General features: G+C 40.7%; 1 protein-coding gene across 2 annotated transcripts in view; it reads right to left on the reverse strand.

Annotated features, from left to right (window-relative positions):
- Window positions 1–3,974: 3,974 nt before the first annotated feature.
- The window catches only part of AEBP2 (AE binding protein 2), a 33,822-nt gene continuing 12,767 nt past the window's right edge, over window positions 3,975–25,029 (reverse strand). The window contains exons 3-9 of one of the 2 annotated variants that reach the window (XM_080913981.1): window positions 21,739–21,846; window positions 17,343–17,529; window positions 14,520–14,644; window positions 10,253–10,320; window positions 9,468–9,581; window positions 7,316–7,342; window positions 3,975–4,396 (exon numbers count right to left, since the gene is read on the reverse strand). In XM_080913981.1, the coding sequence (XP_080770107.1) occupies window positions 4,393–4,396; window positions 7,316–7,342; window positions 9,468–9,581; window positions 10,253–10,320; window positions 14,520–14,644; window positions 17,343–17,529; window positions 21,739–21,846 (633 nt within the window). In that variant the 3' untranslated portion in view covers window positions 3,975–4,392. Of the gene's footprint in view, window positions 6,806–7,315; window positions 7,343–9,467; window positions 9,582–10,252; window positions 10,321–14,519; window positions 14,645–17,342; window positions 17,530–21,738; window positions 21,847–25,029 lie in introns of both variants that reach the window. The other variant, XM_080913980.1, reaches the window with a different exon arrangement.

The following is a 25,029-nucleotide window of genomic DNA, read 5'->3' on the forward strand; positions in this document are numbered from 1 at the left end:
CATGTCTGGTTTAGATCAGGCAGGCCTAGCTTTCTTGTGATTCAGCCACTTGCTGGGCAAGCATTCAGGCAGGTTATCCGAGTTCAACCCTTAGCGCTTACAACAAACATTAACTGAACCGGAGACTTGATGGCTGCTCACCAAGCCACTGTCCATCTGTTTGTAAAATGCTCGATGATCCGGGACACCACGAATCCTACAGAATCACCTCCTATACCGTCACCAACTGCCAAAACCGCATCTCCAGACAGACAGAACAATGGGTAAAACTGAACACCACATTTTGTCCAGATCAGTCACACAGTACATTGCTCCTCCCCCATTTATTGATTTTAGCCTGGCGGTGATGACACACACCTTTATTCCCGGCACTTGGGAGGCAGATCTCCCGGAGTTCCAGGATAGTTCCGTCTACAAAGTTCCAGGACATCAGGGGCTACACAGAGAAAGCCTGACTTGAAAAAACAAACTTTGCTCATTCCGTGAAATCTTTATGGACTGGGAGGAGGATAGAGCAGTATGAACACGGACTGTAGGATCTGGGAAGGCCTCTCCTCCAGCCCACCTGTGCTCTTCCCACTCAAACCAGGGTCGGCTGTACTGGGCTCTGCCTTTCCCTTCCTGCAGCCAGGGTTGGAAAGCATGAACCTCAGCCTTCATCTCAGTCCCTACTGTTTTTCCTTCTGGTCTGGCAAAGAAAAGCAGACTGTGGACCACACTTACCTCCCTCCCTTGAGCGTGAGGGAGGAATTTTAATTTTATTGTCAAGGGTTGGGTGAAACGATCCAAAACAGTGGTGTGTTAAGTATACTGAGCTGAGACTTCAGAACCTACCACTCAACAGAGAAGGGCCGGTCCGTAGTAATTCCAGACACAGCAGCTACTTAAGCTTTGTGTCTGTTTCAATTTATCCTGATGTTGATAACGATTAAGTCTTTGAGCCACTTAACTGTTCATTAAATGTTTGAAAATTCCTTATGACTAATATCAACCAATCCATGCCAGATGACATTCCCTGTTTCAAGCAATGTCATGATAAACTTTGCCCTCAAGGAACTTGGACAAAATTACCCTTACAAAGGAGGGAGCCAGGAAGGAGTTTTGGCTTAGTCTTATTTAGTGAGGCAGGCTTTCTCCTGCCCACACATATACTTAGGGAGACCTTCTCTGCCAATTTTGAATATGCCACACAGGACCCATTTTAAGGATGCTTTTTATATCTTTGCACAAAGGTAAAAGGAACATTTTATTGTTGTCTACTTTGCCCTATGTTTTTTTAAATCCAATATGAAAAGCTGAACAGATATGGTATCACATGTCTTGTAAACTCTGGCTGAGGCAGGACAGACACAAGACCAGACTGGGTTGGTTGCCAGATGAACCTAGACTAACACAGGGACGAGAGGAGAAAGAAAGCAGGGGAGGGGAGAAGGCAGAAATAGGAAATCTCTTCCTATGGAGTGTCATGAGAGCTCCATTTTTTTCCAAATGTTAAGGAAGTACTGTATCCTCTCAGAGCTTAAAGGGATGACAGACACCTGGCCTTAGAATGTGGCAGAACTTTGGGGTAAGCTGTTAGTAGCAAGCCTCAAATGCACAGGGAGCCCAGCAGCATAAAGCTGAAACGGACTAAACAGATCACCCAACTCATACCTGTTATACTTAACAAATCTGTAAGGGCATCCTTAAGTCAGAGTTCAGCTGGTTTCTAATATTCCCAATACTGACTTCAAACACAAACAGCTAAAAAGCAAAGGCAGAAAGTCTAGTTCCCTCTATTACTAACTTCAATTTGCCATCTACAACTGGATACAACCAGAAGTATTACAGATGCCTAGAACTGCCGACTACCTAAAATTACACCTGACAATGAAATGAGACCTACGTGGTGGGGTGGGAAGGGACCAAGGGAGGCTAATGGTACGTGTGATGTACAGGGAAATGTCAGTGAGACCTGTTTCTGTGTCTTGACTGCTTTTTAAAGACAAGGTTTCTGACAGCATTCTCCCAAGGCTAACCATGGCTAATACCCTGGTTGCAGTTTAGTTCTCACTGAAATTATGTTTGTATAGGGTAAGTGCAAGAGCCCATGGGGTGTTAGATCTTGTGCGCCTAGAGTAAGAGGTGGTTATAAGTAACTCGTAAGAGGCACTGGGAAATGAAGTCAGGTTCACAAAATCGGTAAGCTCAGCCACGCCCACAACCCACTCATCTAATAATGTTTTCATGTTTTGTGTTTCCAGCATTTCTAATTTATACTGTGTCCATTCTTGTGGAAGCACCTGTTACTGTGCACTTCTCAATCATGTGTTCCAACTACATCCTTCTGTTCCTAAGTCAAACCACTAACAAGATGGAGAAGGCATATGCTGAGACACACTGAAGCTGGTATCCATCATGCGTGTACCAATGGTTATCAATGAGGCTCTCTGGTGAAGAGGAAGTAGGACATTTATGAAAAACGTCCAATGGGGTTCGAAGCTAAACTAGTAGCACTGGACCTGGTAACCCAGGAGACTCCGGGCTGGGGTAAGTCACTGAAGACTTTGATGCTGGGCTCCTCTCCAAGTGCACAAGCACCAAGAGTGCAGGCTTTATGTCTCCTACTGTGTTCACATTCCCTAACATACAAATCCACCCCCCCAATACAATCATCTTAAGCACACACAAGAACCACAGGCATCAGAATATAAATTTGTGAAAATTTTCTTTACAAGAAACATAGAAATCATTATAAAATCGCAAAATTTAAAAACACGTTTTCTTCAGCCAAAGAATGTAAACCATGAGGAACATAACAGGACAGAAAGGCTCTGCAGCCTTCTGGAGAAGCCACAGGCCAGGCAGGTCCTCAGGACAGGACGAATAAAAACTCCATTCACAGCAATTTTACTGGTCTTACTGTTCTTAAGGGCTCTACCAAAAACATGTTGTTTGTTAATGAGATTAAATCAAAATAATTACATTACAACTGAGATTATGAAATGTAACATCAACAATCCTTTGCACTAAGGATCTTTTTATTTAGACGTCCAAGTACAGGTCCCTTAATTCCATAAAGGCAGACTTCATTGCTTCCTTATCTCAAGCCTACAGTGTCCTCTGCCCTGTGGTTGCCCACAGCACCTTACTAACAGGCACTCCTCGTTACAGCTCGGTAAGTGACACACTTCATCACCTTTCTGTGTGGAGTACAGTCCTGGCAGGCTGTGGGAGACAGTGAGGACGGCAGACAGTGAGATTAAACACACATCATCTTGCTCACTTGGAGACACAATTTGGTATAGCTGAAATAATACTGACCTAGAGAAAAGCTGCTCTAACCTGCTTATACCCTTTTTGTAGATTAACAGAGCTATGTGCGGCACTGTACAAACTTAACTTGGGAAGGGAATCGAGCTGGGTAAGTTTTGTTTTTAAATGTTAACAGAATAAAGTCAGAACAGCATTCCATGCCTATATTTTAAGGCTATTCAGGCTTTAAAGGAAATAATAGAAATTACAAAATATTCTCACCTTTATTACAAAGAAAACCTCTACAAATGTTATTTATATTAAAGCTATAGTGTTAGAATTGCAAAATGCCCTACAAGTCATAAGATTCTTGAGCAATTAAAAAAAATACACAAAATTTTTAACCTTTATGAAATAGAAAAATATCTTAACTTAAAACCTCACAAAGTGCCACTCTGCTTTAAAAAAAAAAAAACTTTCAAATAATATATGGTTTGAATTTTTCTTTATAAATAAACTACATTTGTTTATGTATCTCTGCAACCTGAGGCCTTGTTAGACACATCAACGTGTCAGGCTTTGTACTAGAAATCCATACAGGTTAAAGTTTGGTTTACCTTAGGATTTATACAGGAGTATTATAAAAACTAAAACACTAAAGCTGTGACTGGCCACACTGTTTACTTGGCACCAGCCACATTTGCCTATTCTGATATTCAGTCAATATTACCACAGCCTGTTAACCATGCATCAAGAACACTTCAGCACAAACAGAACACACATGTGTTTCACTACGGCAAATGCTACCTTTTGAAGATGACTTGCACATTTGCTTGTTGGGGAAGACAATTCTACAGTCAGTTCTCAGACACAGAACTCAGGCCCACATGCCTGCTGCCAAGTACCTTCTGTTGAGCACCCTCAAAGGCCCTACTTTATCACTGTGTGACACTGGAAAAATTCTAATTATCAATATTTCTTCTTCCTTTTTGGTTTGTTTGTCTCAGGATCCTACTCGGGGCTTGAACTCTTGGCAATCCTCTGGCTTCGTCCTCCCAAATGCAGGGCTTTGGTCAGGGCAACCAGCGTTTTACGTTCAAAGAGTTAGACACATGTGAAAATACTTGAGGGTTAAGTATTGTCCACTTTATTTTCTTTTCATCTGAAATTCAGAATTAATGTGCAACCACATTAATGTATGAAAAGGCTTACTAGAAAAATAAAGAATTTAAAATTTTTACAATATTTACTACTTCAAGATTATCTTAAAACAAATGTTACTTGTGGTTGAAATGCAGAATCTGACTTACAGATTCTCACTCAGTCCCTGTAAGACAAACACACATGGTAAACTCGTAGATCCCCAACAATATTAAGAGACACAACATGAAAAGTTTCGCCCCCACGCCATGTGCTTCAGGGCCAGTGGCAGTGCTTCCTGCAAAGTGTATGAAACAGTCTTCTTCGAGATCTAGCCTCATGCTCACTACCAACATCAGCACCGCCACACTAAGTGCAAACGGTGTGGTCTATGTTTATTCCTCAAAAATATTACCAGCTATACAAGATGAATAAGCATCTCTGTATAGAGCAGACAACAGATACCTCGGGCTTACAGGCCCCTAAAGCCTCACTACTTCCAAGAGGCCACTGCAGGGAAAAAACAAGTAACAGATAAGAGATGAGATCTGTGTCTATGGCTGCACTATCCAGTGCTGGACCAGACATGGTTTTTTTGGGGAAAAAATAACCCAGGTCCACCATAAACATCATATACAGACGGGCAAAGGAAGGAAGATCAGAGGTGGGTGAGAAGAAACATTAATGAATGGTAACTGAATACACTTAACTTTTGAATCACATTTGAATGTACGTGTAGATATGAATGCATACACGTTATAAAACTAGCTTACTAACTACTTTTTGTGGTGTGCTAACAAGTGTCAAGCCCAAGTCAATCAGAAGCAAAGGGACAATGAATACCTGGGTACTCAGAGGATAGCTAATCAATAATCAGCATTATGGTTTTGACATCAAAATTTTTCTATACATTCATAGTAACTTATTTGTTCTCTATGCATCTAAAGAAAATGTTGAATGTATATTTCTAGATGTCATCTTAAAATTAAATTGAATTGTTACAATTTGAAGCTAAGTGTAATTTGCTTTGTTTTATTAGAAAAAATACTCAAGCAAGGTCTACAATCATCGGTCAATTAAGAATGACTTACAGGAACATGAGACAGTAAAATGAAAATACAGGTACAAACTATATGTCTCAAACACTCTATTTGGCAATATTTTAACAAACCAAAATTTTAAAGGAACATAGGAGACTGCAGAGAACTTCAGATACAGAATAAAACAAATGATGAAGTGCTTAAGCAAAAGGAGAAAAATAGTGAAAATGCACTGCTTTGCTTCTTCTGAAAATAGACTCCCGTTTGCTACAGAGCATCTTGGGCGGCCGTTCCAGAGCGTGCTCGTCCGCAGTGCATTCCCTCTTGTCCCTCAGGCTCCGTGACTGCTCCATGTCTACCTCTTCACCCCCGTTAAAGCCTCCTATTCTTTTAGGACCTTGTATGCATGTGGTCTTTCTTTTTTAACCAATGAGGAATGATCTATGCATCATGGAACCTTCCCCATTTTGGAATCAAAGGATTAATCTTATATTGTCTAGTCTTTAAAAAGTTTAGAGTAAAAACTGCTGGTATTCCTGTCACTGTAGGGAGCGAGAACTCCAAGTGAGGAGTGCTTGCTGCAGTCTGACTGCACGGCACATGCTTCACAGTACGTGCTCCCCACGGTAAGGACCGGCTTCAGACTTTCTGAAGGACGCCCATGCTCTTAGACATTAACAGTAGTACACAGTCCCTTCAGTCTGCACGGACGTCTCATTAAAGGTGCTTTGTTAGCAATCCCTCTGGCAGCACTAGTGAGTTACAATTTCCTTCAATATTATTTCTACCATAATATATACATTGACTTTCATGCCTCTAGAAAACATCTACAGTACATTTCATAATAGAAAAATATATTACAAATCTGCTGAAATATTTACAAGCAACGCCCTATTATCTCTATGCAACATTTGTTTGATACAGTACTGACAAGTTACACATTTCTGTAAAAGTTAAAAAAATTCCATATGGCTTCTTGCCTGCCAAGCAAGAAAGAGATTTTATTTTCTTTTTCAAAACCAACTTTGGTGCATAAAAGATTCAGTTTGAAGATATTAAAAAAAATACAATTTTTTAACATTAAAAAAAAACTCAAAACACTTTCCTCAGGAAAAAAAAAAATTAAAGAGTCAGAAGTTAAATGAAAATATAGATTATTCAAATATCTTGAAACTGAGGTTTTTTTCAAAAACCATTGACAAAAAAGTTATTTAGGTAAATATTAACACACTGTACCCATGAGACCCTAGTCCTGAAAAGGGAGCCAGACATACGGCAACACTCTTTAATAGTAATTCTCAGACCTAATTCGACAGACGAATTTTTAGTTGATTGCAACTGTCGTTCACTGTTTGCTTAAATACAAATTGAACATTTTTCTTATCAGAGTTCTGCAAAAGAACACAAATGGCAACCAATCACATCTATTTATCATAACTGAAAGGTTAATTATCTCTTGATAATTTCCACTGTCTAAATATTTTCTATTAGGACTTCAAATCAATTGCACTGTCAAGATGGTTATCTTACAGTGTTTTTAAGGCCAATTGTTGTCTTTCCAATAAAACTACTGTAATCACTAGGGGGAGAAAAAAAAGCAGCTTAAACACGAGCATGCAAAGCCTTTCAGAAGCTGTTCAACTGAGTTGCCAGAGAGTGTCTGCACAGTCTCCCACAGCGCCATTCCATGGCGTGCGGACTACAGTTATATTAATATATTCCACAGAAGACCTACTTCATTCACAGAATGTCCACGTTAGGCATAAATATTACTCTAAATACTGGACTTAAAATAAAGAGAAAGGGGTTGACTCTAATGTGCAACTTTCCCTACCCACTGTCAGTGACTAAGACTGCAGGTGTCCCCGCTTGTTTGCTTTATGTATTTATGTATGTTTTACCTCTTCAACCTCTTCTGCGGCATTGTTCTAGAAAAAGAAAAAGAAAAAATTTAGTTAAATCAAACACAGAGTAATTCAAAATATTAAAAATTTAGAATATTAGAAATGCTTGTAGAATTGAACATGGTGACAGTGACAGACTATCACATAAAGGTCAGCTCCAAGTGTGGATGTTTGCCTTCAGTCCCCTGAAGACTGACTGAGGCAGGGGATCGATCACTTGAGCCTGGGAGTTCAAGGACAGCTGGGGCAACACAGAAAAGCCTGTCTCAGGAATCAAATATATATTGAGAGCAAAAGTAATTACTCTAACAGTAGAGCACTATTATTTTCATTTGACATGTATATTATCAAGAAATTATTCCTCGAAAACACAATAGGAAGAAATAACTGTTTTGCCAGTCAAAGTCCATCAAGTTAAACCCTAATGTCACACAAAGAAGCCATCAGGCCTTTATTAATATCCCACAGTATTCCAACTCCCTCAGCTCCAACTTGCAGAAGAAAAGCTTTGAAGACAAAGTTCACTGTTAAGGTCCGGAAGTTATTTCCTTTTGGCTGGTTGTTAAGATAGTTAGCATTCAAGCCAGGTTTAAGGACGATGTCTGTGAGCCAAGCTCTCCAAAGATTAAGGATGTGTAGTTTCAGGACAGCCTGGGCTACACAACAGCATCGAATGTCACACAAAGGAGCATCCTCATTTCCCAAGAGGACAGTCAGGCTGGTTTCTATCAGTGTTTCTGAACAATCAAATCTAAGTGTGAAGATTATTTTAATCACTTTCACTAACATCTATAAAGAGTTTTCTACAAAGCACAACAACACAGAAGTATGTTGATGTGTAAGAATAAGTGAGAGGAAGAATGGAGAGGAGAGGCCGTGGATGCTCACCCAACATCTGAAGGTGCTGTGCTCTAACACGACACTGCTCTCCTAGTTCCTAGTACCTCCCATGAGTTAAGGAGGACCAAATCTAAGTTAGGTATCACCAAATGAATGCCTCTCATCTTTCAAAGTATGACTTTCCCATGTTCTCGGTATCATTTTCTCAATCTTATTTCACCCATCAAAAAATAAGTTTCATTAAATGTAGCACTTTCCACAAAGGGTAGTTTAAAAGTGGGGAGAGTAGGGAATGCCCAAGAGTCTCAACATTCCCTCATAGCAAGGCCCATGAATGTTAGAACTTTGCTCTCAGAACAATGTCTCAAACAAGAATCCTGATACACTGAATAGCATTTCAAACACCCAAGGCACAAAGGAACAACAGGACCTTCAAAGAGTTTGATTTCAACAAATGGAAGTCTCAGACAGGGATACAGACTAGTGGGTAGGACTCCTGACCGAATAGCAGGAGCACCCCAAGTTTGACCACCACTACTCTACCCCACCCAACTCCAGATTAGCTAACTTTATGATGGCTAATCTATCTGAGGATTTATCAGCATTATCTTGCTGCCTGGCGACCCATTCTCACAATACATTAAATTATAACCTCAACGTAAAAATAACAGGCTGAGCGCCTTTTTAATCACTGTTATTTGGATAAGGAGCACGGAGCTTAAGCTCATGCTTTGTGACCCTGGGCAGATGGAATGAATTCAGTACTGCACTATTTATTATTTATAAATAATCTATTTAGAGACAGTGGCCCATAGAGGCTGCCATGTTGTGTATCACCTACGAAGAATCCCATAACACCATCTGAAACTGTTAGATCAGACAAGCTTAGAAATGAGACTAGGAAGTACTTAACAAGCACAGTGCCACTTAAACTGCTCCTTGGAAAAGTCTGGGGACAAAGTGACTGTAGCACAGGTGAGGCAGCACTAGCAACACAGCGTTGTGTGCAGCCCCCAAACTCCTGCCACCCAAGAAAACTGACAGGCCTATTGGACAGAAAAATCTAGCACAAGTTGCTTTTCCCAAGTCCAGAAATCTACACTCTAAAGCCTGTTGAGCAACAACATGATTCTGAACACTCTGATGAGATGTTCATATAATCATGTCTAGTCAAAAACAACAAAAATCCAGCATTTTAGATAACCATCATATTCCATTTCTACTGAAAAATAAATTCCAACTTACCTAAAATGTAAGAAGGTAAAGATGACAATTCAAAAAGAAAGTACATTGTCAGGAAGTAACTTACCTGTAAATGTTTGGGTCCAACAGCAAGGCAGTATCTTTGGGCAGCTTTGATAAATGAACTACTTTAGTTTTTAACTGATGTCGTTCACTTTCATTCACCCATACATCTGGCAGACTACGAGTTAAGAAAAGAAAAGCCAACAATTTATACGTATCCTAGACATGCTGTTCCCGTGTCTTTACTTTTCTGACGACAGAGACACCTATGTACTTCTGCAGTGGGCCAGACCATCTATTCAAGAGCCAGACACAGGGAGCAACACACACTCAGCGAGCAGCATTTGGGGTATATAGGATAGACAAGAATCTCTACAGTCTGGCTTTCAAATAAATTAGAGAAAACCTAACAGTTTGTTTCTTCAGTAACAAAGGAAAACTCCATCAATGCCAGGGAGAGGCCTCTCAAAAGAGACTAAAAAGGGAAAAGGGTAACAGAAAAGGAAGGAAAGGAGAAATTGCATATGTGGCCAAATCTGAATTTATAAGTATTTAATCCTACAAAAGTCAAAGTCCTTTGATATCTGTATTGTTCAATTTCGGCAACAGCAAGATTATAATGACATTGAAATTTGACATTTTGTATGTATGAGTGTTTGCCTGCATGTATGCCTGTGTGCAACGCATGTACCCACTTGGTGCCTTGAAGGCAGTTAAGTGAAAAGAATAAAAACCTCTAAGAACACTCAGGTGTCAACTTATAAGATCTCTATAAATTAAGTAATTTTTACACTCACAATTTTAATAAAAATAAAACATGATTTTTAAAACACAGTTTCAAATACTTACATGTCTTCAGGCATCCAATGAAGCAAAAGCTTTATCTTTCCAGATTCTTCCTTTCTCTTAGCTATTACCTAGTAACATTAAAAAAAAAAAAAAAAAAAAAACACACCATTTTACTCTATACTCTTAAAATATTGATGTGGCCATGCCTACCAGAAAGGCACTCCACCACAACATCTTACCCTTCTCCCCTTCACACACATACATGTTAGCCTCTTCCCACAACACTGAAGTCACCAAGTTACCCCCCCACACACTCATAAATTTAAAAAACAAAATCTTTTTAAAAACTTAAAACACTAGGGATGGAGAGGTGGCTCAGAGGTTAAGAGCCCTGACTGTTCTTCCAGACAGAGGTCCTGAGTTCAAATCCCAGCAACCACATGATGGCTCATAACCATCTGTAATGAGATCTGATGCCCTCTTCTGGTGTGTCTGAAGACAAGCCACAGTGTACTTTAAATCTTAAAAACAAAAACAAAAACAAAAAAAAAAAAAAAAAAACAAAAAACAAAAAACAGAACTTAAAACATTAAATCAATTAATGGCTGTCAGGATGGCTCAGCAGTTTCTTCAAGGACTGATTCTGACCCATAATCTATATGGAGAAGGAAAATCTCCTCCTGAATAACTTCTGGTCTCTAAATGGATGGAGATATATATCTATCTATCTATCTATCTATATATATATATATATATATATATAGATAGATAGATAGATATATATATATATATATATGTAGGAGAGCAGAGAACAAATGAACAATAAACCAGAAACAGGTTTAGTGGCACATACCTATAATCCTAGGCAAGAGTCTAGGAGTTCAAGGCTAATTTTGGTTACAAGGCCAGTTCCAAAGTCAGCTGGGCTACAGGAGACCCAAAAACTGCTGAAAATACAGCTGAGATATTTGTCTACCTGGGGTTCTACTGCTGTACTTGGTGGGCCAATTCACAGAGTAGCCCGCCCATCTAGCCAGTGTGTCAGCAGTCGGAAAGCCAAGGTGACCAGCGCTCTGGAGCCCACACTGACACTAGGGCTTTAATTTGTGTCATCACAATCTCAACACCATTGAATCCAAGTCCAAGTTTGTAATGTCTAATGTTGCAATACTAACAATACTAAAACCACAACTAGTAACAAAACTTTAAATAAACAAACCAATTACTTCCTCCATTACATAGAAGCTTGTGGTTGAAAAGTGGGTTAGTATAAGACTTGGCAATTCATGGGAAAATCCAAAAGTAGATCCAACAAATGCCAAAACAACTCAGGACAACAAACAGCAACACAACTAGGAATGAAAAGTGTGGTTCTGCTGACCTCTTCTAGAGAAAATTCCAATTAAGGCATGCATGAGCACATGTAAACAGTTTCAAGTATTTCATGACCATTTCCTATGACAGTCATTACTAACTTACTAAGAGGGACACTTACATTTACAGTTTGCACTAAGCATTTCTGCCATTTTAGCAGGGTATGGTGCTATGTATCTACAATCCCAGGCCTCAAGAAGCTTTGGCAGGAGTTTGAAGGTTTGTAGACCGTCTTAAACTTTATTATAAAGATTGACTCTACCTTACTACACAGTGATGTCCATCAAGGTCAAACTTTGAGAAGGTGCTCAGCTGGCTGATCCCTAACTCACAAGGATGTCATGCTTGTACTTGGACGCCTCAGGCTGGCAAGGTCCCTCAGCTTAACTCCAGTTAGTCTAGGCACTCACGCTCATGTGCCATGGGTTCAATCACCCATTCAAGTCCTTGGCATACAATATACACAAGGATGTCCTAATCTTCCAAGATCTTGAACCTTATTTTAATCTCCTCTTTTGAAGAAGGGGATCTCTATTTCTTCTACAGTAAGTCTAAGTGTTTCATCATCAAAATGATAAGAATTTTTACTTGGGAATATTTACACACAAAATACATAACAGACAATGAAACAAACAAAAAAATAGGGACATGCATGTGTACGTGTGTGTGTGTGTGTGTGTGTATACATTCTCTCTCTCTCTCTCAATTAGGTCTCTTCAATTGCTTACCATCTTATTTTTAAGTATTTCTCTTGGTGAAGCACACATTTACTAATCTCAGCACTAGGGAAGCAGAGGCAAGTTCTAGAACAGCCAGGTCTACACTGTGAAATACTCTCTGAAAGCATGCCTTAAATATGCACTCCTCCACTAAGCCATTCTGCCAGCTAGCCCTCCACTTTATTTCTGTCTTTGTTCCGATCTGCTGTTTGTACCATATTTCAAGACACAGACTTCTCACTTAGCCTGCAACTTACTAGTTAGACTGGGTGGCTGGTGAGCTCCAGGGACCTTCCTGTCTCTCATTCCCCAGCACTGCAGTCACAGATGCAGCTGTGGGTCAAACTTCTTTTCAGTGTTATCAAAACAGCCTACCATCTCACCATTACCTCCACTACAAGCCAAACCATGTATTCCTATTTGTATTTGTCTGTGCTGTAAAAGGGAGGTGTGGGTGCTCACATGCCACAGCACACACATGGAGGTGGGAGGATGTGGAGTCGGTTCTCTCCTGCCACCACATGCGTCACAGGGAGCAAAGTCAAAAGTTGGCGAGCGTGGTGGGAAGCACTGTCAGTGAGCCGTCTCACTGCCTCACAATCCTTTTCTGCCCTACAATCTCGTCAGTACAGAGACCAAGTCATATATCTACACAAGAAAGAAAAAAATTAAACAAACAAGCAAAACAGCAAAAAAAACAAACCAGTAGGTTCTGTAGCACAAGCACAGAAGCATGGGTAAACTACAAAGGAGAGAGAGCTTGGGAGTGACAGCAGCCCCGGAGATGGATGGTCTCAGTGATGAGCACAGTACCATCAGTCAGGCCTTGTCTGCGTCTAGGGGGACGTCCCTGCTTGTCTGTCGTGGATCTCCTACCTCATTCCCTCCATTTACACTTGACACCTTGTTTTTTCAAGCAGAGTGGAACCTAAAATACTGTACACACCTGAGTGTTTTCCTTAACGCCATCCCTCTCTAGCGAGGAGGTTTAGCACTCAAAAGGCTAATGTAAGAAACCTCCATTATGGGAGAGAAGAAAGCGAGATGCCAATCTATTCAATGCCAATAATACTTCAAACCTCCATTTTTGCTAAAAAGGAAACCAAAAGTAGCCCAGTTCCAGTAAATTTCTGGGCTAGAGATGGTAACTGGTAAAAGCACTTGCCATATAAACCCAATAAACCTAGAGCTCTGGGTGCACCTTCTAGAACCCATAGCAATTACATTACATGCACTCACACAAATATGTTTATGCACAGTTGTGTTCTCTCTCTCTCTCTCTCTCTCTCTGTGTGTGTGTGTGTGTGTGTGTGTGTGTGTGTAAAAATGCCCACAGACCACAGTAGAGTATGACATAATGCTAGTTCTTCTACAAGAGCAGCAAGCACTGAACCACTGAGCCATCTCTCTAGCACAAAAATTACACTAATTGTTCCAAGAATTCAAATGGCCAGAAGCCTTTTGTAGAGACCTATTAAATCAATTAAAATGCCTAGAAAGAGGCTAGAGACAGACTCAGTAGTCAAGAGTCCTTGCTGCCCTTGAAGAGAATCCTTCAAGAGCTTGGATACCAGCAACCATGTGGTAGTTCAAGTTATGCGATCTCCAGTCTCAGGGAATCTGAGCTCCTTGGACACCAGACACACAGGGATAGAGATGTACACACAGGTACACACATGCACACTTTTTAAAAAGAATGGACAATAAAATTAGTTCCTAGGTAACCAAACTGATTTAATTGTTTTGTGTTTCTAAAATGACATTTTGCTTGTTCTGGGTTGAAAACCTAGCCAAGAAGTAGTGGCTCTCCACAGTGTGTTGGCCAACCACAACAATTCTAGAAAACTGAGGTTATTACCTATGAAACAAAACACTTAAAAAATCTCCTCTTTCATAATGTTGATGACATATTAATTACACCCCCCACCCTAACACTTTTTGGGCTTTTTTGGTGCCAGGGTCGGAGACTGACCCTAGGGGCTCTGTTATGCACTGAGCCACACCCCACTCTTCATTTTCAACACTAAGTTGCCCAGGCTGGCCTGACACTCTGTTTGCCTAGAGATCCTCCTGCTTCGTTCTGCAGCGTGCTGGGCTCATAGGCACGGACTATCACATTCCACAAACTGTGACCCTAACAAAACCTCCTGCATTTTGAGGAATTTAAAAATGTGAAAGCCAACGTATACTTTTTTGCCAATCTATATAATTCGAAAGAAGAACAGAATACTTACAGTACTATGAAACACAACGCTGTGTCCCTTCCCTAAACTTTCTATATGAGCCGACAGGTTAAAGCATATGGCTCGATGTCTTATGGCATCCAGTGTTTGTGCATCGAAGAAATCATGTGGTCGCGCTAAAAGTTAACACAAAGAAGTTAAAGACAGTTTAGAAAAATTCACAATATTCTAAACACTCAAGTGTTTTTCAAACATAGGGGATTACAGCTTTAACAGACAGGGAACTAGCTAGTCCCTGCCCAGTGCCTAGCTGCACGTCTTTGTGATCAGATAAGGTGAGAACAAGCAGAATTCCAATTATCCATGAATCCAGCAGCTCCATTATTAGCCTCACAATCCACACACTTTATTTTTTCCTGAAAATTCTCAAAACCAACTTAAAGTTTCAACAATGACCATCTCCTTTTGTGTGACAAGGTTTCAAACTTACCATGTGATTTCATCAACATTCTATTCTTATACGCCATCAAAACCTTGCCACATCTGTGACAAAGAGCAATAAGAGCATTCCCAAGCTTTCAACCAGTATTTTCTGATGACATATAAATGCCCTTCAAATAGGGTAAGAAAAGATGCCCCAGTCTGAGACGGCACCTATGTTGCCCGCTGTTCAGGTCTTGAATGCTGGCCAACTCGAATGATCCCTCACCTCAGGCACACACCAGTGCCCTCAGCCAAATCCCACAGGTGAGAGAAGCACTCTGCCCATCAATACCACTCTAAATAGCAACTAGTAAGTTCAAGAGCTCAACCAGTTCTCAACTGCAACCGTATGCATGGCTTAACCTTCATTAGACTGCTTCTCTTATTTTCTACTTCTGAATCGTCTTGTATAGACCAGGTTTGCCTGAAACTCTTTACATAGCTCAAGCTGGCCTCGAAGTCCTAACAATCTCTTTTTAATGTATCAAAATAAAACAATTTTAAGCCAGGTTCACCAGCACAACACTCGTAGAAAGAATGAGCACAGGGTGAGAGTCAGGAGTTCAGGACCACCCTAGGCAATGTACCAAGATCAAGTCTCCAAAAACACAGAAAGGGTGTCTCCAAGCAGTATCTAAGTATTTGTGGGGGCTGAGATAAAATAAGACAACCCTGATTTCTAATGCAACTTGATACTCAAGAGAACCGATGTCATCATTCTACTTAAAATCTGTTTATTTTTTTAATAACGAATGAAATAAAAATGGCCACAGCGGATTCCCTAAGTAAAAGCACTGCTTCAGTGTCCCACGGACAGTGTCAGAGGGAAAAACAGATCAAACCACAGTACTGTCTGTTCAACGATGGCTCTCCAAAGTAAAAAGCTTTGCAAGTTTTAAAGTTTAGAGAGCAACACACTCCAAAACAAAACAAAAACTAAAATCCTGAAATAGGTCACACGTGTTTCCATGCACAGCTGCACTGGCACTTGGCTCAGTTCAGCAGCTGAAGCTGCAGGTGAGAGAGCAGCACCTCCGTAAGTCACACTGGTGCCAGTTCTAAACACCAACTGGGCGCTCCAGTGCACCCACCTACACTTTCTATAGAGTGAGCAGGCAGGAAGTGGTTCCAGAAGACCAAGAATCTGAGGCCAGCCTGGGCTAGAATGCCTTAAAAAAAAAAAAAAAAAAGGCAAAAAGGGACCTTGATTTTTGACACACACCCTTAATCTGTGTCAGTTCCAGGCTGCCTGGTTTACAGTGAGATCTTGTGTGGACACTGTTAGCAGTGGGAACAGTGGATAGATGTAAATGGTAGTGGACAGATGTAGATGTAAATGCGGTGGGATATGAGGGCAAGCTCCCCTGGTTGGATGCAGTATTAAGCAGTTTTCTCTTTTTCTGTTTTACATTCATGGCAGGCAAGGGCAGACCAGTGCCTTGGTGTACATATGGAAGTCAGAGATGACTCCTTAAGTCTCTGCTTCCACCATGTATGTGGGCTCCAGAGATCAAACTTGCACCAGACTGAAGACAGACTGATTGCTTCTGCATATATGTTATTGTCCTAACTTCTCCTTAGTGATACCATAAGCTGAAATAAACTCTTTCCAAAGTTCCTTATAGTTATGATATTTAGAGCCAACTAAGACAGTGTGTATGTAGTTATTTTACCAGTAAGAAATGATTTAGTTAAAAAATTCTTTTTTCCCCTTTATGGCCAATTCATTTGTAGTTTTGGAAAGCTACCAGCTTTTATGGCTCAGACTTGCGCCACCTTCACTTCTATGCCCCCGGCCCCACCCCACTATCCGGTCACTGTGTCACCCTGAGGAGCTCCTTTTGTTCCTTCATCCTCTGCACCCCACTTCTTCCCTCACCCCAGAGGTGCTGGCCAGGGGCTCACCAGGCTCTGTAGTTAAGGCTAATTCCTACCCAACACTTGTAATCCTATTGTCCAACTACTTATTCTAACCCTAAATATCAAAGGAATGTCCTATATAACCTATTAGTTAAAAGCATAATCTTCATATGTTCATGTTACACAGTTCACACACATCCTACCCTTTGATGGGTTATTTAACTTATTTTATTTTTACTTCTGACATGCCCCAAAATTTTCTAAAGTACTGCCACATTTTCAATTTTTCTAATTTACAACAAATCAAATAAGATACCACCTAGTTATCTAATTCTCTAAATAGAAACACTTTACATCCTAAGATCACATACACTCAATACTCTTAGATCTACAAACATTTCTTACTAGGTTCTCATTCTGAAAGGCAGGTATTGTGTGTTACTTTCCATAAATATAGTCAAACTTAAGACCAGTAAAACTGGACTTGCTTAAAGCTCTTTTACTGCAGAGACTTTTTAAGTGAGCACTTACGTAATGAGCGCCGTCTTTTGTTCTTTAGTTTCCTCCTCTTGTTCATTCCAGCTTTAGAAGGAGATTCTTCTTTGGCCTTTGGCTGGCTAGAAACTTTTGAGGAATTCTGCTGACTGAAGTGTGTGGGTACATGGCGAGCTAGCCCTCCCTGAGAAGCAAAGCTGGCATTGCAGCCACCGACTACACACTAAAATGAAGAAAGAAAAGCTCTGTCAGCGTTACTGCATGAGGTCAGGTACAATGACTCTAGAAGCATCAGCTAAGTCATCTAACAAGGCCACCACTTGGCAATGGTGTGGCTGTTCCAAACTTATGCCCACTGCTCTCTCCACTGCAGGAAGACAAACCCATTTTTTTTTAAAACAAACCATGTTTATAACGAGGACAGGACACTGACACATTAATAGCTGCAGCAATTCAGATTTTTTTTTTTTCATTTATATTAAGACAGGATCCAGGGGCTGGACAGATGGCTCAGTGGTTAAGAGCACTGACTGCTCTTCCAGAGGTTCAGAGTTCAATTCCCAGCAACCACATGGTGGCTCACAGCATCTGTCATGGGATCTGAGGCCCTCTTCTGGTGGGTCTGAAGACAGCTGCAGTGTACTCACATACATTAAATACAAAGGACAGGATCTCCCCATAAAGCCCTGGCTGGCCTTGGCCTTGCTATTAGACCAGGTTGGATTCAATTTATGGAGCCTCCTGCCTCTTCCTCCAGAGTACTAGGATTAAAGCCATGTATGTAATGCCATCTATAAATATAAACTACTACAAACTCTTCAGATGCCTCCCTACTTTTCTAGTAGAAAAGCAATTTAAAAGCAGAGTTTGCAAAGCTCTCTTATGTATGTTATACTTTTAGATCTAATCTGTTAGGACATTTTCACAGATCCAGTCTTAGTTTCTGTCTTGGAAAATATGTAGTTAGTACAGTTCAACACCAAACATCCAAAATACCAACTCTACAAACCTCCAGGTTCTTCTTTCAAAGACACTATCAATCCTAATTTCAAGTCCTAACTTTGAAAAACTTCAGCACAATCTGTTCTCAGGGAAAATCCCTTCAAAGTACCTACATGTGGCTGAGGTGGAAATGAGCTTTCAACACCTGGGCCTGTCTTCACACCATCACTGTGCAAACACACAATTCACACCTCAATGCATCTCAGAACCATGAACACCCTTATGCACATTTTTAAGCCCAAAACATCTTGTTAGCCACAGACATGTCATGCAGGCAGTGGGCATCAACAGCTGTGTGCTTAGGACTCACATAACATAATGACGGACCAAACATTCAACAAGCTCTTTATATAGTGCTAATAAAAATGGCACCTAGCACTAATATTAAGTATCTATCTATACACACTTTCTTTACAAGTGCTCAGTAAGTTGAAAAAACAGCTCAAGATTTCAGTGCAAACACTTGCCAGTATCCACTATCATACAAGGTACAAGAAAGGGATAAACAAGACCAACTTCTAGCCCTGAACAGGTATCTAAGAATTCAGGAAGGCACACAGAAAAAGTACTAACTTCAACAATAAAGCTAAACCAAAGTTATTGTGACTCAAAAGAGAAGCAGTTATCTATTCTCTGTAATGCAGTGAGCAGGGTGGATGGGGCAGTGATAGCTCCAAGCACAAAAGCCTTGTGTTTTACTCTCAATATTGGAAGGGGAAAAAAGTAAAAACACTTAATTAATTTAGTTTTCAACAACCTCATCAATGAGGTTATTATCAAATAACTTGCAACCAGTTAATAAAACCACATATAGTTTAGAAAAGATACTCTGGAACTGGAGAGATGGCTCAGCAGCATTGACTGCTCTTCCAGAGAACCCAGGTTCAATTTCTAGCACCTACAGGGCAGCTCACAAAAGTCTAAAACTGCAGTTCTGAGGAATCTCACATTCAGACAAATCATCAATAAACATAAAATAAATTGTATGTGTGTGTGTATCAAAGACAGCCCATTCAACAAATGTTAGCAAAGCAGGATATTCACCTACAGAAGAATGAAGTCTCCCTGTACAAAATCCAATCCAAACTTTCAAGACTTTCATTTATAACCCAAAATGAGACACCGCTAAGAAAAACACTTCAAAATGGGCATGGGGCATATGGTCAGCAGGTACAGTGCCGACTGCACACGCATGCAGACCTCAGGCTGGATCCCCAGCACCCCCATATTTTAGCCAGGCACAGTAGCATACACCTTTATCCTAGCATGGCAGAGGCCAAAAGAAGGATTTCTGGAGCTCACTGGCAGGCAGCTTAGGCAAACTGGTGAGGTCAGGTTTACCAATGAGAGGCCCTAGGTGGACAGCAGAGATGTAGCTCAGTAGCAGAGCAGTTTACACAGTGCAAAAAGGCGTTGGTCACTGGCAACCACAACTGTGCTATGAGACACTGTCTCAAGGAAGAAGTGGGGGTGAGAAGCAACTGAGGCAAAAACCCATTGCCAACATCTGACCTAGATGTGAATGAACATGCTCCTCACCACATACATGACATAGGCAACTATTCCTGAACAAGACTCCAATTAAGGCCAAAAATTATTGTAGGAAGTTAGAAGACTTTGGCAGGGCAGGCTATATCTACACTGTATAAATAACTAAGATTAAACATAAAGAAGTAAAAAAAACAAAGAACACCCTGGCAATCAGGAAAATGAGATAAACTCTAACCTCTATACATATACAGATATGCTCATATACACATACGATTTAGAATCTCCTGTCTGATGAGATGGCTCAGTGAGTAAAAACACACTGCCTGCTCTTACAGGTGACTGGAATTCAAATTCAAGATATTTACCATCTTCTTCTGGACCCCACACGAACCTATAGGCAAGTGCACAAGTCTACCCATACACAGACAATAAAAATAATAAAAATAAATCCTTAGTGAGGTTTGGTGGCACATACTTTCAGTCCTAGCACTTGAAAGACAGAGATAGGATCTGTTTGAGATTGAGGCCATCCTGGGTACAAAGTTCCATGACAGTAAGGGCTACACAGTGAAACCTATTTCAAAAAAAAAAAAAAAAAAAAAAGCCAAGTACTCTAACAGGCCCCCCCCCCCCACACACACACGGAAAGAAAAAAAGAAAAGGTCTGCTTTCCTTTAATCACCTCTCTTCAGTGTCTGGCACAGGCATTACCTAGATAGCACTGTTTTACTGGTTTACATGATAAAAGGCAGCTTGATGATGAGCCCTTCCTACGTCTATGTGCTTGATTATCAGCTGAATCCAATTAACATGGAGAATGTACATTTATGATATTGAAAACACTACAGAAAAACTGAAGTTATACCCTATAATATACTCCTAACATTTCTAAAAACCTCTTGCCTTTCCTCCCAGTGAAGACTGGGAGTTGGGCAGGATGGAGCATGCCTCTGGAGGCAGGCAAGCAGATCATGAGTGAGTTCAAAGCCATCCTGATCTACACAGCAAGTTTCAAGCCAGACAGTTAAATGCTGAGACCCCAATTCCACTTCCACACCCTAAAAAAAACAAAAACCTAATAAATAAGTAAATATTTCCCAATCAAAAAACAGTCAGAATATGAGGGGTCTCAACAGCTTTGCCCAGACTGGCTTCACAGTCCCGGGCTCAATCCCCTACCTCATTCTACCCATTTCCTTGGCCTATAGGCCCATGCCTTTGCCTCTAAATGTTCCTAGCGCCTTAAATTTGTTCGTGGCCCTCATAAAATAAATCCTCAGGAATGACTACATTCTTGAATGACACTCATCTACATTGTGCTTTTAGAAACTACTGAAGCTCTTTACAGTGATCCTATCGATCCTGATGCATATGCTGGTCATAATTAGAAAACAAATTATTTTAAAAGCTGAATGAATTCTTCAGAAATGCATCTTGCTAACAAGGGTTTGTACTTCCTTTACTCCACAACAGTATCACATGCTAATGAGGCTGAACCTCCAACAGTGGGACAGCAGTCAAGTCATAGGGTGTTTGTAATTGGCTCCACATTATCTGGCCATTTGCTGATTTAAAAGACCCTCACCTAACTGTGACTTTGCTCTGTTCTTCATCCTGAAGTTTATTTTCTTTATTCATCCCCAGCTAAGCATCAACAAAATTGTAACAAAAAGAATCTTTTTCCATTTGCTCCTCAGTAGTGAAAGGAAATTTAGAAGGCCCAAAGCCTGCTCATTATATGGGTCAGCCAGGCATAGTGGTTCAACCTGAAATCCTACACTGGGAGACCAAGGCAGCAGGGTTGCCAAAACCTTGAAGCCAGTTTTGCCTACATAAGGAATCCCATGACCACCTGAACTACATTACAGATTATAAGGTGAGACCTCACCTTTAAGGAGATAAGGGTTCGGCGTGACTTTATGAAACCTCATATACGTACCTTGAACGGTTTGTCTCCACTGTGTGTCAGCATGTGCCGCTGTAACCAACTCTGACTGGTTGATGGGGTGTTATACACCTTACAACCTTTCCACAAGCAAACAAATACCTGTTTAAAGAAGAGCAATGTCACCAACTCTCTCAAAGACTGGCTCCTTATACTTTCAAATATAATGAAAATCTTCAACTGATAAAGACTGTGCACTCAATCAAAATACATTTAATTCCAAGTTCCCCCAAAGAGTGCAGCTTTGCCACTCTGCGCTGGGTCCTTTTCCCTCAGGATGAGGACACACAGAAGATGACACTCTCCAGGTATAAGACAGGCTTACTTACATTTGCTTCTTCTGAATACTAAGTAACTATGAAAACAAAATTGGTCATAAACATCAACTAGTAAGTAGATAAGCTTTCAACTTCAAAGAATGAGTCAAAAGTTACACTTTAAGTTACACTTCTCATGGATTCCCATTCTCACATACCTATTAGCATTCTGATTTTTCCTGTTTTCCCCATTAAGAAGTATTTTCTGCTTCCTTATGAAGCAAGTATAAAAAGTTAAGACAAAAACTGATCTATCACTGTGAAGTGTTTCACTCACAGCTTCAGAAAACTTGACTATGTCTGGAAAGTTCCAAAACTAACAACCTTCCCTTCGGGAGACTTCCTGAGTCTTCCAAACACTCAAGACTTTCCCACATACTTAAATCTTCCCCTACAAGACCTGACAGTGACATCTTTAAAAAAAAAAAAAAAAAACTGACTTGAAACTATACTGTACACATAAATATACCCAAAGTATATGAGAACTGAAGGAAAATGCATTAAATAATGCAGCTCTGTGGTCGAGTGCTTGCCCACCATGCACAAAGTCCTGCGATTTCAATCCCAGGAAACACAAAGCAAAATAGCAACACATTTTGTTTTTTTTTTAAAACAATGCTGTTCTGTAGAGACAACTCAGTGTCTAAGAGCACTCACTGGCTGCTCTTTCCAGGGACCTGTGTCAAATTCCCAGCACCCAATGGCAGCTCAAACAATCTAACTTCAGTTCTAGAGATTCTGATATTTTCCTTTCTAGCCTCCTTGGGAATTGGCAGCTTAAAATCCAGTGGGCAGCAAGCATCTCAGTCTAGGAATCAATGACTGAAGTCAGACTGTGGTCTACTTTGGCTTTATGACCTTCTCAGATGGATCTGACCTAGATAGCTCCTTAGCAGGCACAGTAGGTAGGATTGCAAGGTGGACTGCTGTATCCTCCAGTGGTTGGTGGAGCACTTGCCTGAAGTACACAAACCAGGAGAAACTAGGTACAATGACCATGCTGAGATTATCTCACCAACTGGGAGTAGAAGCAAAAGGCTCAAAAGTTCAGAGTCCTGAGGCCACCCAGATTACAGGAGACCCCATCTAAAAAACTGAACTTACTCTAACAAGGCAGCATCACTGTTGCCTTCTAAATGGCTGCTCCCAGGATACTGCACATGCATTTCATTTAGACAGACACACTACATGTCCGAACACTTCTTCCTCAATGACTCCTGGCCCTCCTCCTCTATTCAGTCTCCAAGGTTTGAGTTATTTTAAACCACTAGCACAGCAGACCTGTAACTGAAGCTGCTCAGCAGGATGAGACGGGAAGATGAGCACAAAGCCTACCTGGGCTCCAAAGAAAGTTTAAGGGGTAGATCACAAAGGCCTTTTGGTCAATACTGCCACCAGAAAAAATAACCAGGATTCCTTCTGGAGCAGTGAAGTGACCCAGTGGGCAAAGGCACTTGCCACCAAGCCTGATAAATTCAGTTCAATCCCCAGACCCACATGGGCGTGAGAACCAACACTGGCAAACTGCCCTCTGATCTCTACACTTCCACCCCCTCCAAACACATACAAAATAAACACGTAGATAAATGTAATACAAGCTTATTTAAATAGATCCATAAAAGGTTCCTTAAAGAAAACAAATCTACTCAGTACAGAGAGGGGCACTGTGCCTTTAATCCCAGCCAGCACTCATGAGACAGAAGCAGGTAGATCTGAAAATTCAAGATCAGTGAAATCCTGTCTCAAAATAAACCTAGGAAAGAAAAAACTGTGAAATGCTATACATTACAGGAAATAATTCAGTACTGTTTGATAAGCACAGATCTATACTCCTGAGAGTCAATCTCCTGACTGACTAATGAGGGACTGGACTGTCTGTCTTACATCTTCAACCCAAGTAACAACAGAAACAGCAACATAGCTGGGCACGCCTTTAATTCCAACACTCTAGTGGCACACAGACCTGAGCTGCAGAACAGCCAGGACAACAGTCTTTAAAAACTAAAAGAAATAAAAAGGAAAGAAAAGAAATATCAACACAGTATTTAAAAACAAGATTTAACTCTTGTTTTCTAACACCAAAGCATTTCAATTTTGTTTGGATAGCTTGGTTTTTTGAGATAGGTCCCCTCAACGTGGCCCAGGCTGACCTCTATCAGGAGGTTGACTCAACCTCAAGTCCAAGATTTTTATAGAGACCGGCTACTAGATTTTTACAGACCTGCTGCTGTATTAATCTAAAATCTTCAATGACTACTGTTTTTGAGACAGGGCTAATCTATATAGCCTTCTTGGCTGTCCAAAACTATACTAGGCTAGCCTCAAACTCAGTGATCCACCTGCCTCTACCTCCCAATTGCTGGGATTAAAGGTGTGTGTCACTGTCCCCTGGCAAAGTGACTAATGTAGGACTTTCAAAGGAACCTTGACAGGAAAGAGAAAGGAAACACAAAAAAAAGAGAAAAGCAGAACCTAAGACTTCAGATGCACACTTGTAGCTACTTCACCAGTGGCTGTGGTTTGCTTTGTTATTTTTTCCTCTTGATCCTTCTTTTTAAAGTGCTTACATGTCTGCCTGAATGTCTGTGCACCACATGCATACATTACGTTAGGAGGGAGAAGAAGGAGCCCTGGATTATCTTGGAACTGTGGAGTTCTAGACCAGAACCCGAGCACTCTGAGCAGCCTATGCTCTTAGAATCATGTGCCACCTCTCCAGCCCCACCCATCTGGTTTTCAACCTGGGCCTCTTAGGAAGCCTTAGAACCCCTCTAATTAGACATCATTCTGCCTCTGCCTCCCAAGCAGGGATCACAGGCAAGTATCTGGCCTTAAAAAATATTTTATACTTGATTTTTTAGAAACACTTCAAGTATAAAATGTTCTTATTTTGTTTTTTCTGAGGCATTGCCTCAATATGTAGCTTTGGCTAGAACTTGATAGGCAGACCAGGCTGACCTCAAACACA

This window comes from Micromys minutus (assembly GCF_963924665.1).
Source record: "Micromys minutus genome assembly, chromosome: 3".
Lineage (NCBI taxonomy): Eukaryota > Metazoa > Chordata > Mammalia > Rodentia > Muridae > Micromys > Micromys minutus.